The sequence below is a fragment of the Antechinus flavipes genome, chromosome 2, assembly GCF_016432865.1.
Source record: "Antechinus flavipes isolate AdamAnt ecotype Samford, QLD, Australia chromosome 2, AdamAnt_v2, whole genome shotgun sequence".
In the NCBI taxonomy this organism is placed as follows: Eukaryota; Metazoa; Chordata; class Mammalia; order Dasyuromorphia; family Dasyuridae; genus Antechinus; species Antechinus flavipes.
This window is the reverse complement of record NC_067399.1, coordinates 595,988,858-596,003,180: the sequence shown is the minus strand read 5'-3', so window position 1 is coordinate 596,003,180 and position 14,323 is coordinate 595,988,858. Positions and strand designations below refer to the sequence as shown.

General features: G+C 34.9%; 1 protein-coding gene across 1 annotated transcript in view; it reads right to left on the bottom strand.

Moving 5' to 3' along the window:
* The window catches only part of CCDC172 (coiled-coil domain containing 172), a 52,378-nt gene extending 39,103 nt beyond the window's left edge, over positions 1-13,275 (bottom strand). The window contains exons 1-3 of the mRNA XM_051973966.1: positions 13,088-13,275; positions 12,813-12,969; positions 12,487-12,572 (exon numbers count right to left, since the gene is read on the bottom strand). Coding sequence (XP_051829926.1) covers positions 12,487-12,572; positions 12,813-12,891 — 165 coding nt within the window. The 5' untranslated portion in view covers positions 12,892-12,969; positions 13,088-13,275. The remainder of the gene's footprint in view (positions 1-12,486; positions 12,573-12,812; positions 12,970-13,087) is intronic.
* Between the last annotated feature and the right edge of the window lie 1,048 nt (positions 13,276-14,323).

Genomic DNA, 14,323 nt, shown 5'->3' with positions numbered 1-14,323 from the left:
AAATTATACAAAAAGAAAATAAAACTAAAATTGTTGAAGACCTTAATTGTATCCTCCTCTCTGACCTAGACATCTAACAAAAAAAGGGAAAAAAAGGTCAGAATCAGAATAGAATTTTAGGAAAATTAAGTATGATAAAGCTGAATAGATTCCGATATATAGCTACAGGATCATAAATACTTTTCAGATATTTATGGCCTCTTTACAAAATTTGACTGGCAGATCATAAAAAAGGACTAAATAAAGTTGGCATGCAAATAAGTAAAATTGAAACAACAAACAAAATAACAAAATGCAAAACAGAAAAATTTTAAAAATTAAAGAAAGATAAACATAATTAAAAGAAAAATAAACTCCTATTGAATTAAAAAGTAAAACCAAAAATTATTTTTAAAAGTAAAGGAGAAAAATGATCATCTGTTTTTGAAAGACTATTAAATCAAAATGCCAATGTGAAAAAAAGAATTCATGTCAATAAAGAAAAAAAATTATAAATTATTTTACTCCATTATAATCCAATGCATCCAATAATATAAACATTTACCAAAATATAAAATACCCAGATTAACAGAACAATAAATAAAGAATTTAAATAACCCAATCTCAGAAAAACATAAGGCATATAAGATGGACAGCTGATATTAAGGCCAGAAGGGATGGACTCATATTTTTCTTGTAACATGTATTTGTTGTGCAATTTTGGACAAGTTACTCAGTGTATTAGGAAGTGTAATGACTCTTAATTCATCAAATATAACTAAGAATGATTTACCTGAAAAAGCAATGAAATGGCTAAGATCCATGAATGGAATCAAAAGCCTCTTCATAAGTGGTATCTGCACGAATACAGAGGATAATGTGTCAACAAAGTGTCAAATGAACAGAAACAGTTGTGAAAATAGATAATGGAAATTCAGAACCAGGTTGTTGCCACCAGAAATTATATAAGCATTATCTTAAGCACCTGGATTTAGTAGTTGATGTAGATTATATTTAAAGCAGAGAGAAATAGAGACAGAAAGACACAGAGAGAAACAAGAGAAAGACAGAGATAGAGACATACAAACAGATAAAGACAGAGACAGAGAAAGAGAGACAGAAAGAAGCAGAGACAGAGAGAGAGAAACAGACAGAGACAGAGAGAGAGAGACAGAAACAGAAAGACAGAAGGAGAAACAGAGAGAGACAGACAGACACAGAGAGACAGGGAGAGACAGAGAGACAAACATCGAGAGAGACATAGAGAGACAGAAAGAAGGAGAGAGAGATAGAGAGAAGGAGAGAGAGACAGAGGGAGAGACAGACAGACAGGAACAGAGACAGTGAAGAAGAGACAGAGAAGCAGACTGGGCAAAATAACACTTAGAGCAGCACCTTCTGAATAACTAGCAAGACATGATTTGGCAGCTAGAACTATAAATCAAAAACTCTATCTTTCATAAACTGACAGATGATAAATCCCCATTATACAAATACTGACTTTAAAATATCCTGAAGAGCTCAGCCATTAAATCATCACAGACCAAACTATTATCGACAGTCACATAGACATACCATTGATCCATATAAATTTAAGAACAGCATTTTGAATATATTCATAACAAATATTTATAATCTCCAATCTTCATGGAATAGAAAAACAAAACAAAAAATCAAAAACATCTGTTGTCCAGTCTACTACTAAAGTTATATTAAGGATGTTTTCAGTAAATCTATAGAAGTTGAGCTTACTTACATACCATATTTTTATTCAATTACAAAAAAGTAATTCTATCTTCCTATTAAATAGATCACAGAATCATTTAAAAAATAAATAATAGCAGGATAGTAATAAAAAAACAACCAGGGCTGTTTTTATATGAAATTTTGCAAAGAAGATGACAAGAACAAGATAATAATAATAATTTATATTTATAAAGAGCTATGAAACTTGCAAAGCACTTTACATATATTATCTCATTTGTGCTTGGTGCTGTATAAAGTACTTTGGGAGGATACAAGTGAAGTGGGAAATAAACCCTTCACACAAGGAGTTTAATATCTGGTTGCAAAGAAAGAACATGCTCCTTTAAAAATCACTAGGGGATTGTTACAAATCTCATATGGAGAACTGCCTTTATTATTGTTCAGTGAAGTTATGTCTGACTGTTCCACAAGTATTTCTGTAAGGTTGTTATTATTGCTTAAAATATTTGTTGGTGGATGAATGGCATTCTCAGCTTAATCTGTCACATGTGGCAAGTTATAAATAGATGGTTCTATTCAAATGAATACTCATTGGAGGAAGGAAGAAAATTAAGCTTAACTTTTTTGTACTAAATAGTTAGGCATCTTTTTAATAAGGAAGGACCTTTCAATCTAGTCCATTATGTATTGAGAATCCATATGCTAGACACAGAAAGTAAAAATGAAATAAAGCATTCCCTAGCCTCAAGGAGATTATAGTCTACTGGGATATAACAATATGAATCCAGATAAAATATAAAGAATAATACAAAGCGTTTTTGATGTAGGTCACTAGCAATTCAAAATGCTTCTCCTTTTCCTTCAAGGTTCAATTTAGAGACTACTTTTTCCATGTAGTACCTGAACCTCTTCAGCCATCATGTCATATGTGTTCTCTCCATCCTTACGTTGATCAATAGGGCAAAAGGGACATGTGATAAAGTGCTCTAAGAACTTTATCACATGTCCCTTTTGCCCTATTGATCAATCAATCCATCAACCATTATATCTTCCTCACATTATATTTATCTATGTGTCCATCTTATCTTTCCTTAGGAGAACATAAGCTCACTGAGAAGAGAAAATCAATTTCTTTTTTTAACTTTTGTGTCTTCATTGCCTATCACAGGGCCTTGCGTATAGTAAATTGCTTAAACATTAGATGGACCAGAAGTGTCAATTAATGTAAACTTTGCTTGATTCAGGCAGATATTTTTATATTTTGGTCATAAAATTAACAAATGTTCGTTGAAGTTGACTATCTCTCTTCTTGTTGGAAAGTGTAAGAAAGATATTTTTCTTTGGGGTGCTTTGTAGCACTGCTTGCTTCCTCTGGTTGACTGCTTCTCCTTTGTCCTCCCATCTTGTCTGTGAAAGAGTGGACCTCATGTTTTCAGGCAATGTTGCTCTCTCCAAAGTTACTCATGATCCTCTTAATTGCCAGATCTAATGTCTTTTTTCAGCCCTCATCCTCCTTGACACTCTTTCTTCCTAGGTTCTTGTGACACTGTTCTCCCTCCTTCTCCTCATACATATTTAACCACTTTCTCTCTTTTGCTGTCTTCATCCACAGAAGCCTGCTAATTCCTGCAGCATCCCCCAATGCTCCATCTGGGCCCTCTTTTCTTTTCCCTCTCTACTATTTTACTTGGTGATTGTCATCTCTAGGCAGAATCTCAGATCTACTTAATCTGTACCTCTCTCCAGCTTCTAGGATGACATCTTTCCCTTAGGATTGAGGACAGGATATCCTTCAGATATTTTAAACTCATCATGTCCAAAACTGAACTCATTCTCTTTTCCCCAAACTCTCTTCTCTCCCCATTTCTCTATTGTATTCAGGTCATCCTGGCTCACAACCTGGGTACCATCCATGACTCGCTCAGTCTCTCACCATCCACATCCAATCAATTGTCAGATTCCTTTATTTGTCTAATAAATAACCTTGTTTAATAATTTTAATACATAATAACTAACTAATAAATAAATAAAACAATAAATAACCCATTCTCTCCTCTGATCTGCTACACCTAGATGAATCTGGAAAACCTCATGCAAAAAACATTTCCATTCATCAAATTTCCCCCACCCAACTACCCTGCACTGAACCTCCGTTATTCTCTCTCTTAGGGAGCTAATGAAAGGCAAGGCAAACAGCAGACATGCATTAGATTTGTGCCAGGAATTCCCTGCCCTGATGGAGTAAGGAAACACCAAAGGGAGTTGAAGGTGGGGAGGGGGCAGGAAATAGGGAAAAAGTGGTGGGCAGATGGAGTTTTTCAATGGAAACAGGGAGCTGGCATGGCAGATGAATGTCTCAGGGTGAGAAGGCCAGCCCCCGCTGCTAAGTCAGGCTCCACGGTGAGACTGTAGGAATATAGAATAGAATAGAATTTATGAAAGTAGAGTGTTGTTCTTAGACTTTCTTCACCACTCATAGGTCCTAGGTCAAACCCCATTTGGTCATTGTTTGGGTCCTGATTGACTCAGTTTGAATAGCAATCAACTCTGCTTTGGACAGAAAAAACCCTGAGAGTCTTCCCCTCCCAGATTAATTTTATTTATCTATTTAGATTTTGGGGGATAGGACTAGTTGAAAGAGGAGATTTTTTTTTGCCTCAATTGCTACCTAGCTTTAATCCCAACTGCACCCAGACTAGGTGCAGCCTCAGTCAAATTGAGACCTATTGCAGGCCTTAACTGAAAAAGGCCAAGGTCTCCCAGTGCATCCAGGGCCATCTCCAGTCATTCTGTTCTTTATCTGGCCATTGGAACCAGATGGCTCTAGAGGGGAAACTGAGGCAGGTGACTTTGTACCCCCTCCCCCCTTAAATCCAACCCACTTGCATATCATGGCATCCCTTCCCTGAATCCCTGGCCCTCTTAGAAAATGAAGGACAAACAACAACAGGGATATTCAAGAGTTTTCAAAGGCAAAGACAGCAGAAGATTAGCTCTGACAACTGGAAAGGCTTCTAATATAACCTGCCAATACACTTTATGTCTCTATATGAGAAACAGCTTGACCGAGTTGGGAGAGATTGATTACCAGTCTGGCCTCAGGGCAATTAATTATTTGGCTATAGCAACTCTTGAACACAATCTACCAAACCATAAAGGGGTTATGATCTGCCTCGATAAACCAAGATCCTCATTAATTAAAATGTCCATCATCAAATATTAATATATCTTATATATATGTGTATATTCTTATTGTTTTCTAACAGACTTCTAGCATTTTCATGCATATGTTCCTTTTCTTCAAACAGGCTTTACATGGTTTGTGGGAAGAGGCTATTTTCTACTTCATTTATTCTTCCTCAAGCACTTTATATAGAATGAGTCAATCAATGGTCAACAAGCACTTTTTTGGGGAGGTAATCAGAATTAAGTGTCTTGTCCAGGCTCACATTGTTAGTAAGTGTATGAGACCAGATTTAAATTTAGGTTCTTTTTACTGCAAGGTTGACACTCCATCCACTAACTGCAACTTCAGCAAGCATTTATTAAATGTTGGGGACATAGAGAATTATAAAAAACAAAACAAAACAAACAAAACAAACAAACAAACAAACAAAAAAAAACCAGTCCCTGCTCTCAAGGAACTTACTGCCTAATGGGGAAGAAAACATGTAAACCAATTATGCACAACTGAGATATACATATATGAATATATGTGTGTATAGGTGTGTATAGGTGTTTGTATCCACATATCTATGTCACTCTTACCTATCTTTGCCTATTTATATCAAGATAGATATAGACAGATACACACATTTCCTAAAGGTATTCTCAGAGGGAAGGCATTAAGAGGACTAAAAAGGCTTCTCGCAGAAGACAGGACTTTAGCTTATACTTGAAGCTAGGGAAATCTAGAGGCAGGGATAAGGGGAAAAAAGGGTGACAAGGATAATAATCAGGGATAATGCACAAATTAGATATGGAAAGTGTTTTGCAAGATTTTAAGCCTTCTTTTGTTACTATTATCATCTTGTTCTCATCAGATTTAGAACTTAAGGGATCTTGGAGGATATCAAATATAAGGAGGTTAAGTATCTTGCCCAAAGTCACACAGATAGTCAGTATTCAGGACAAGAATCGAATTGCATTCTTCCTGACTCCAAATAGTATTTTATTTATTGTGCCACCTAGAGTCCTGAGATAAGGTTTTAATACTTAGTCTTATTATCAGTAGTATTTTAGGGACTATCAAAGAAGTGGGTAAAATACCTGCTTTTTCTAACCAAAGTATTTGGATATAATCTCATTCTCTATAGATACCTTGAAAGTGCTTTCAGTTCAATAGCCAACAGAACAGTAGGAATATATACCTCATACATCTATATGTAGGAATATATACCTCATCTTCCTATATAATTTGACTCCACTAGCTCTCTATATTGTGAAAGCTTTTCTTTCTATAGAATTTGGAGATAATGAGTTTTTCATATGTAACTCTTTATGGATTAATGTTATAACTGAACAATTGTTGATAACCATTTAGTCTATGAAGAGGTCTGGTTCCAGTACCAACCAGTTGAGTAAGCCACAATATTTTAATGATTCTTCTGATATTTGTAATGTGGGAATCTATTGCCTGTTGATCTATCAAAGAAAGCTTCTCTTGCACAAATTCTAACTTTTAGGATTATCTAGTTATCTGTAGATGCTAAATTTTTACAGCCTGAAATAATCCATTATATAGATTTTCCCCATTTCATAATATGATCACAAAATCTGTGATCCTTAAGGATCGACAATTTCTAGTAGCAGTGACCCAGTCCTGAACTACCAACATAAACTTCCATTTCCATAAACAAATTCATGTGAATCAATGATTTCTTTAATACTTCTTCATTGATATTTTGCTGGCTAAATTTATGTGGATATTGTCCATGAAAGGATTAAATGCCATCCAGAGATAATGAATACAAGGGAATGGTCCTGTTGTCAACTTTTTCTATTGCTCGATGAGACAATATAATATTTGCTTATTCCAAAAGTATGTCAACAAAATAATCATTATTATTATTACTCAAAATATTTACTGAATGGATGAAATAGAATTCCTAATTTAATATCTTAAATTTGGCAAGTTGTGAACATGTATTGCAAATTTAAGTTAGTTTTCTTAGGGTTGAAGAATTAAATTCAATTTTTGTTTTAAGTAGCTAATATCTTTTAATAAATAAATAACTAGTGATTTTGATATTCAGATTCTTAGGCATTGACTATATTATTCTTTCATAACAAGTTTTAAAAATAAACAATTTTAAAACTGCATTTCAACATGTCTCCATAAGAATTTGGGAGTTTATTGCTTTCTAAGGACATGATTGGGTGTGGTACTAACTTTTTTTTCCATTCAAAAAAGAACTATGTGGATCCCAAAAGATTAGGGGGAAAGTAAAAATATTCCATATAAATTATTCTTTCATTGTAAATATAATTTTTAAATTCATAAACTGCCTTAGACTTCCCTTCACTTATTCCCTCTTGAGAAGGAAAAGTTATTTTCAATGGTTTATAGAGATCAAAGTTCTATCAGGTTAACATAAGTATATGTTTCAGAAACTCAAAAGATATTGAGTAAATTTAATCTGTGATTTCTCAATTTTGGTGTTCTACCTTATAAATTCTACAAAATCCTTTCTCTACTTTTAGGATCTTTAGGACCATATTTTGGTAAATTCTGGGGCAAACAAGTTGTGTTCTTGTGTTTCTGTTTTCACATTACTAAACCTAACCAGCCATACTGTATCTTTTCAATTCACAAAGTACCCCTACTATATAATCTGTGGCTTTTGCAACCACATATTTTAAAGTAGTCATTGAGCCCTGAAAGGCAAATGCTATCATTCAAGTTCTAATTACATGCTACCTGGGTTTTACAGGACAGGAAAAAAAAAATGAATCCTGTATTTCTAAAATGCATTTCTGACCATAAGCAATCTCTAAAAATTATGTCCAAAATAATTTCAGACTGTATCACTAGTACAATTATTTTTATAACTCATGTACTACCCTATTCAAATTATATTTTAGTTTTTTTCTTAGGTTGTTTCTTTCTGATAGATTGGTCAATAAATACCAAATCAAGCAGTCAAGTAAATATATTTTCATTGATATTGGCAGGCATATAATTAACTCTGAGGATAAAAGAAAGAAAAATCAATTTATGATTACTTTTTCAGTCCTTAGTATTAGTCATTTATAATCAGATTTGTTCTACTAAAGGAATATATACATTTATATACATATATATGTGTATGTTTATATATATATGTATATATATACATATGAATATATATGTGTTTGTGTATGTACAAGACAGATAAATAGATGGATGGATGGATGGATGGATGATAGATAGATAGATAGATATGTAGATATACCTATATAAATACTTATGAATGGGCTTGGCAAAAATGAAGACAAAACTCTTCCAGGAGCTAATCCATCCTTTTGCCTGCCATTTAAGACCCCCACAAAGCAGTTTGTGTTGTACTTTCCTTAGCTTAACTCTTGTTACTACAAATGCAGGCTAACGTGGACATCTTTGTTCCTCAAATAGGCTGTGCATTCTCCCATTCCCTCTGTAGCTGTATTTTATCTCATACTTTTTCTTCTCTCTGGAATGTCCTCTACCACCACCATCACTTTTCCATTGGGTTTTTGCTTATTCTTTAAAGCACATCTAAATGCTAACACCTTCAAAAAACCTTCCCTTAAACATTTCCTCCTTAGACCTAACACAATATTTTATTTCACATCTTTCTAATTGCACTTATTATATATTAGAATTCTCTACAGGCAGCTAGTTCATAAATAAATAGAGCACTGGACCTGAATTCAGGAAGATCTGAATTAAAACTGACCCAAACAAATCATTTAGCCTCTGTGACTCAGTTTCTTCAACTGGAAAATAGATACAACAATAATAGCACCTATCTTCCAGAGTAACAATGAGGATAAAAATGAGATAATTCTTGTAAAGTATTAGAATAGTACCTGGTACACAGTACATAATAAATGCATATTTCCTTCTTTCTTCCCTGTGCCACATGTTTTTATTCTTAGAAGACAGAAATTACTATACTATCTGAATTTTATGTATCCCTAAGAATATAATAACATCATAGAAAAAATAGATTTAGGGCTAGAAGTCTTAGAGATCATCTGGTCCAATTTGGTTCAATTTTATAGATAAGGAAACTAAGTCTTAGAAAGTCTAAGTCATACTGGTAGTAATGAGCAGAACTAGCATTCAAACACAGGTTCTCTGAGTGCAAACTAGAATTCTTTTCATTTTAAGCTCTTAAACATGTTTGTTAAACTAAATTAGTGTCAGATTTTGGGGGATGTATGTTCATATAAATTTTTCCAAAATATATACTGGATTATGTCAGTTATACTAGGTTATTTCAATAGCATATTATCAATATCTAAATATGACTTTGAGACTTGTAAATTAATTTTGTAAGCAGGATGCAATTGTGTTTATGTAATAAACATTACACGCAATTAATCTGTGTTGATTAAGAAGTAATTCACATTTATAATTTATATTAGAAATTTCAGTATTTCTCAATGCTATTATAGAAATACTCTGATCTCTATAATTTAATATTTTAGACAGAATTATTTTGTGTGCATATATATGTAAGAATTACCATTTACACGTGTTTTTAAGCCAATCATCCCAATGTATAAAGTAGTAATTTTAAAAATGGCAGAATTCAATTAATTACTAATCATTTATTAAATGCTTATTATGTGCCAAATATGGTGCTAGACTCTAAGATTACAAATTCAAAAGTTAACAGTTTATGCCCTCAAGGAACTTACAATTTGTTGGAGGAGACTACATATATTCCTAAACACAATACATATAATATATATGCATATATGATACATGCTACTTATATGTTATATTTTATTATATATAATAATATCTACCTATAATGTATATTTGTAATAAGTAACACTCCACCGAGGGCTCATTTGCTCACCTCACTTTGCCATGGGTGGACCAGTGTTATTATTATTCCCAGAGTTCTAAGTTAACCCTGTATATGGCTATTTCCAAAACACTAGCTCAGAAGCCCCTACAGTGTGCTTCCCTTGACACATTTCTTTACTTAAAGCATTGCATAATAAGAAAAGTAGTTCCAAAGCATTTTCTGTCAAAAACTAAGGATATACTGCCCCACAAATACTCTCCCAGTGCAGGATGAGAGAATGGAAGAGTGGACACAGGCTTAAAATACGCAGGGAGTGAGGATCATATATAGGTTACACCTATGGCCAAGATAGCTTATAACTCTAGAATGATAGGGCCTCGATGTCCAAGAATTTCTGTTCTGAAGAACCCTCAGGATATTTATTCATTATGAATTATTCCATTTTTTAAAGAACTAACGTCATTATTTACACTGGACTAACAGCTCAGCAATTAGGGTACAGTGACTCAGCCACACTGGTCAATATGCTGCTAGACTAAGTGGAGCAAACCATTTGGGTTGCCATGTTGGCTCTTTACCAGGAACCATTGCTTCGGGACTGGACCAGGCAACACTAGGTAGTGGCTACCTGATAGAAGGTGGAGCTTAACAGGTTAATGAGCCACATAGATACTGTTCTGCATTGGAATTTTCCTCATTGACAGTTCCCCATATCAATGAAATTGCTGGTTCAGCCCAAAGGAATTAAGAGCTATATAAATATAACAGTATAGAGAGCCCCCTCCCCCCAAAACACAGAATGTTTTCCCTCCTCCTGAGCCCCACTTTGGAGTGTTGGTGGCCCTGAGGACAGAGAACAGGTCTTCAGCAGCCCCCACCTGAGCACCCTTGGGAGGCCATTACCACTTCTCAAGACACAGCATCTCTAGTAGATGTATCAGTCGTTCGTCTCCTGCGATTGTTCAGCTGTAGTATTTTTCCATCTTCAATTTATAGTTTGGCTGGATGCTACCATGCTGCCTTCAACTAGAGTGTTACCATATTCTCTTTTAGATGGAGCAATTATCCTTGGCTTAGGATCAAAGTTGTACAAAAGCTTCTTTCCTCTCAATCTGATGGAAGCTCATCCCTGAGATTATTAACACCTCCAGGTTGTTTATATTTTTTTAAAAAAGGATTATGTCTCCGTTCAACGAATTCTAGCTAAATCAAAAGTTCTTCCCCTCAGTAAGTCACTCCATATTGTAGTATGTGATTAGTTTTAATTTTGTCATTTTTACATATATTCTCCTTAAGTAAAACAGTAAAAGGTTTCTGGATGCAAAGTCCAAAAATTAATTCAAAATCAAACACATAATGAATCCTAGGTATTTCTGGCAGCACTTGCCCATGTTGCATCATGATACTTCACTGCAGCTTTGATTCTGAACACACAATATGCATACATTGCACTTTGCACACTGCCAGAAACATCTTGGCCCAAAATCAGGATAGAATTGTGGAAAAGTTCTATGGTACAAAGGGGTCATGAGTGAAAAAAGTTTAAGAAGCCCTGATCTAACTGACCTTCCTAAACCCAACCTACTTTTCCTTTCCAATCTAACATGCCATTATCAGAATAATCTTTCCAAAACATTCATCTCATGCCAACTCTTCTTGCTTTAAAAATGTGAATAACTCCCCATTAGTTAGCATTCCCCAGCTTAGGAATATCTTTCTCAACTCATTAAGGCCTAAATCAAATTATCCTTTTTCCACGAAGACATTCCTAATCACTCAGATCTATAAAAATCTCTCTCCTCACATTCAATTAAGAGTTTTACAAAATAAAAGAAATGTTCTCTGTGGCACTTTTAAGTTTTACTCTACCAGTGCTAGAATCTCTTAAGGCTAAGAATTATTTTCAGATGGAAACATGATGTAAATTAGTTTTAAGACAAGTATGTATGTTTAAAATATTGAATAGTTTTTTTAAACAATCAACTCCTCTTAAATTCTTATAAATAAAGATGTGTACATTATGCCACGTAAAAAAAATTATTGATGTCTTTTTATGTCATAATTATGTGGTATTAATTATTTTTGTGTTTTTTAAAATTTTCCTCAACCAGTATTTATTGTCTCTCCCTTCTACTTCTTACTCTTATTGATACAGATTTATTATTGATTATTGTAATAATTCACAACTTCAGATTTTAAACATCATCACAAAAAAAATGGCATTTATATTTATTTCCTTGTAAATCACATCTCCTTTCTGTAACTCAGTTTCCTTATCTGTAAAAAAGATAGGTTGTTTTATATAATTTTGAAAGTCTCCTCTGGCTCTAGAAATTCTATGAATTCTATTTATATGAACTTAATTTTGTTAGAAGTTAGTAATATGTAGTATAACATGTGCTTAATTTAGTCAAAAGGGAGCTGGGTTCAAGCCATACCACTTTTATTTACTAGCTACTATACCATAATAAATCATTTAATCTCTATGGACTTCACTTAAAGGATAATAATATCCATAGTATCTACTTTACAAAGCTGTCTTAAATATGGAATGAGTTACTGAGTGCTTTGCAAATCTTAATACCTTTATGCATTTCATCTCTCTTTGTGTAAACTGATTTCTCTTAATCTTACTAATCCTCTGAAATCAGGACCCAAGATTTTTCTGGAAATTGATCACCAAAGCAAAATGACACTAAATTATTCTTCCTATCTGAATAATTTTAGGCTAATATTTATATATATAAGACACAGTCACTATAAATCAGATTTTCAAAATTGAGAATTAGAAGACTACCTTAGTTTCTGATTTCATTTTCTCTTCTTTCAATTCTTCTGTTACTTTATGAATTTTTTCCCGACACTTGCTTATTTCCACTCGTACTAGAATACAGAGGAAATTTTTAAACACAACAATTCTTTATAAAACATATGTTTCTGTAGCACGAGGTGAGAAACCTTTGCATATTATCCCTCCGCCTCAATAATTTTAGAGTAAATGAGCTTCCTGAATCAGCCTGACCAGGCCCTCCAAAATTTAATTCTGGTTTAAGTCAAACGTTATGGGGAGACATAAAAGAAAATATATAAAGTCCTATGCAAAATGACAGAAATGTACTTGACCTTCATGCCTCAAACGACGACTCTCTTCTGCCTGATGTTCAGTAAATATGATGTGCTGGAATAAGGAGTCTAAACTCATTTTAGATGCAGTCTCTGATGAATCCCTTTTTTTTTTTTTCCTCTGCTCTCAAGTACTTTCTGACTGAGACTGAAGACCCTGGATTTCACAACAGAGGTCAGTTATGAATCTGCCATTGGTAATCGGCTCCCTTCTCCTTCCCCTTCCTTATGGTACTTACACCCCGGACAAGGGGACAATTATGGGCCTCTGTTACCTTCTTGGTACAGTGTGAGGGGGGTTACACTGGAAGAGCTCCGTGTTCCCTTAGGGCCTTAAATTGATCCAACCTGACAGTTGTGGGAAGAGGCCAGGATTGTGCTCAAAGAATTAGGGCAAGGCCCTTGTGCAGCCCCATGCAGGCTTAGAAAGATAAAGATTATTATTATTATTATTATTATTATTATTATTATTATTATTATTATTATTATTATTCTTTCCAAGAAGAATGGATTTCTATCCTCTCTCCTTCTCAGCTGATTTTGGACCCTCCTCCCCCTTCCCCTCAATTCCCCTCAGCAGCAGCTAGGCCTTCAAGGAGTCTTTAAATTTTTAGATATGTAAAGTTTTAATTCTTTCCCCAAGCCTTGCTGCCCTCTTCCCTAAAAAGAACATATTTCTCCTCAAAAATGGCAAGCGAGTGGGGTCGGTTTGGGAGAAAGTTGAGGCCCTGAAGTTTGGGGGAAAGTGGAGGCCCTGAAATTTGGGGGAAAGTTGAGGCCCTGAAGTTTGGGGAAAAGTTGAGGCCCTGAAGTTTGGGGGAAAGTGGAGGCCCTGAAGTTAGAGTGAAAAGGCTGGAGGAGACATACATAACTAGGCCCTATATTGACCTCAAAGTTTGCCAGGCCTCAGGGTATAAGATGAGAATCTCCAACCTCCCTTCCCCCCAGCTTTCCCCCTTAAAGCCCCGGATTCTAGGAGCACTTCCTGGTTACCCTCCTCAAAGTAGTCCCTGGGTGTGGAAGGCTCCGCCTCAGGGTTCTGCTGGAGCCTCTGTCCCGGCCTAGAACAGCAGGAGAGGGGGAATGAAGGGGGAGGGGAAGGAGGGAGGTTCCAGGGTCCTCCTGGAAGGGTCCTAGAAAGCACAAGGTCCCGGGACCACCGTGGTAGCATTTATTTTAACTCATTTTCATTTCGACTTGACAAAGTATACAATTGCAAGCCATATGGACTAGGTTTTGGAATATGAAAATAGTATAAAACACAACACCTGCTTTTGTGGAACATAAAATCTTACTAGGACTTGGAGATAATACACAAAAGATTTTCTCGTGTCTTGTGTATGGGATCAGGTCCTTCCCAAGTTTCTAAGACAAAAACATCCAGGAATACCTTAGAATAATTGAAGGGCAAAAGGCCAGAGATTCTAAATATAACCTCTGGCAAAGACTAAATTGTGTACTTTGAATATGGCAAAGCCTGCTATTAATTCACCAGGTCTGACATAGCCTGC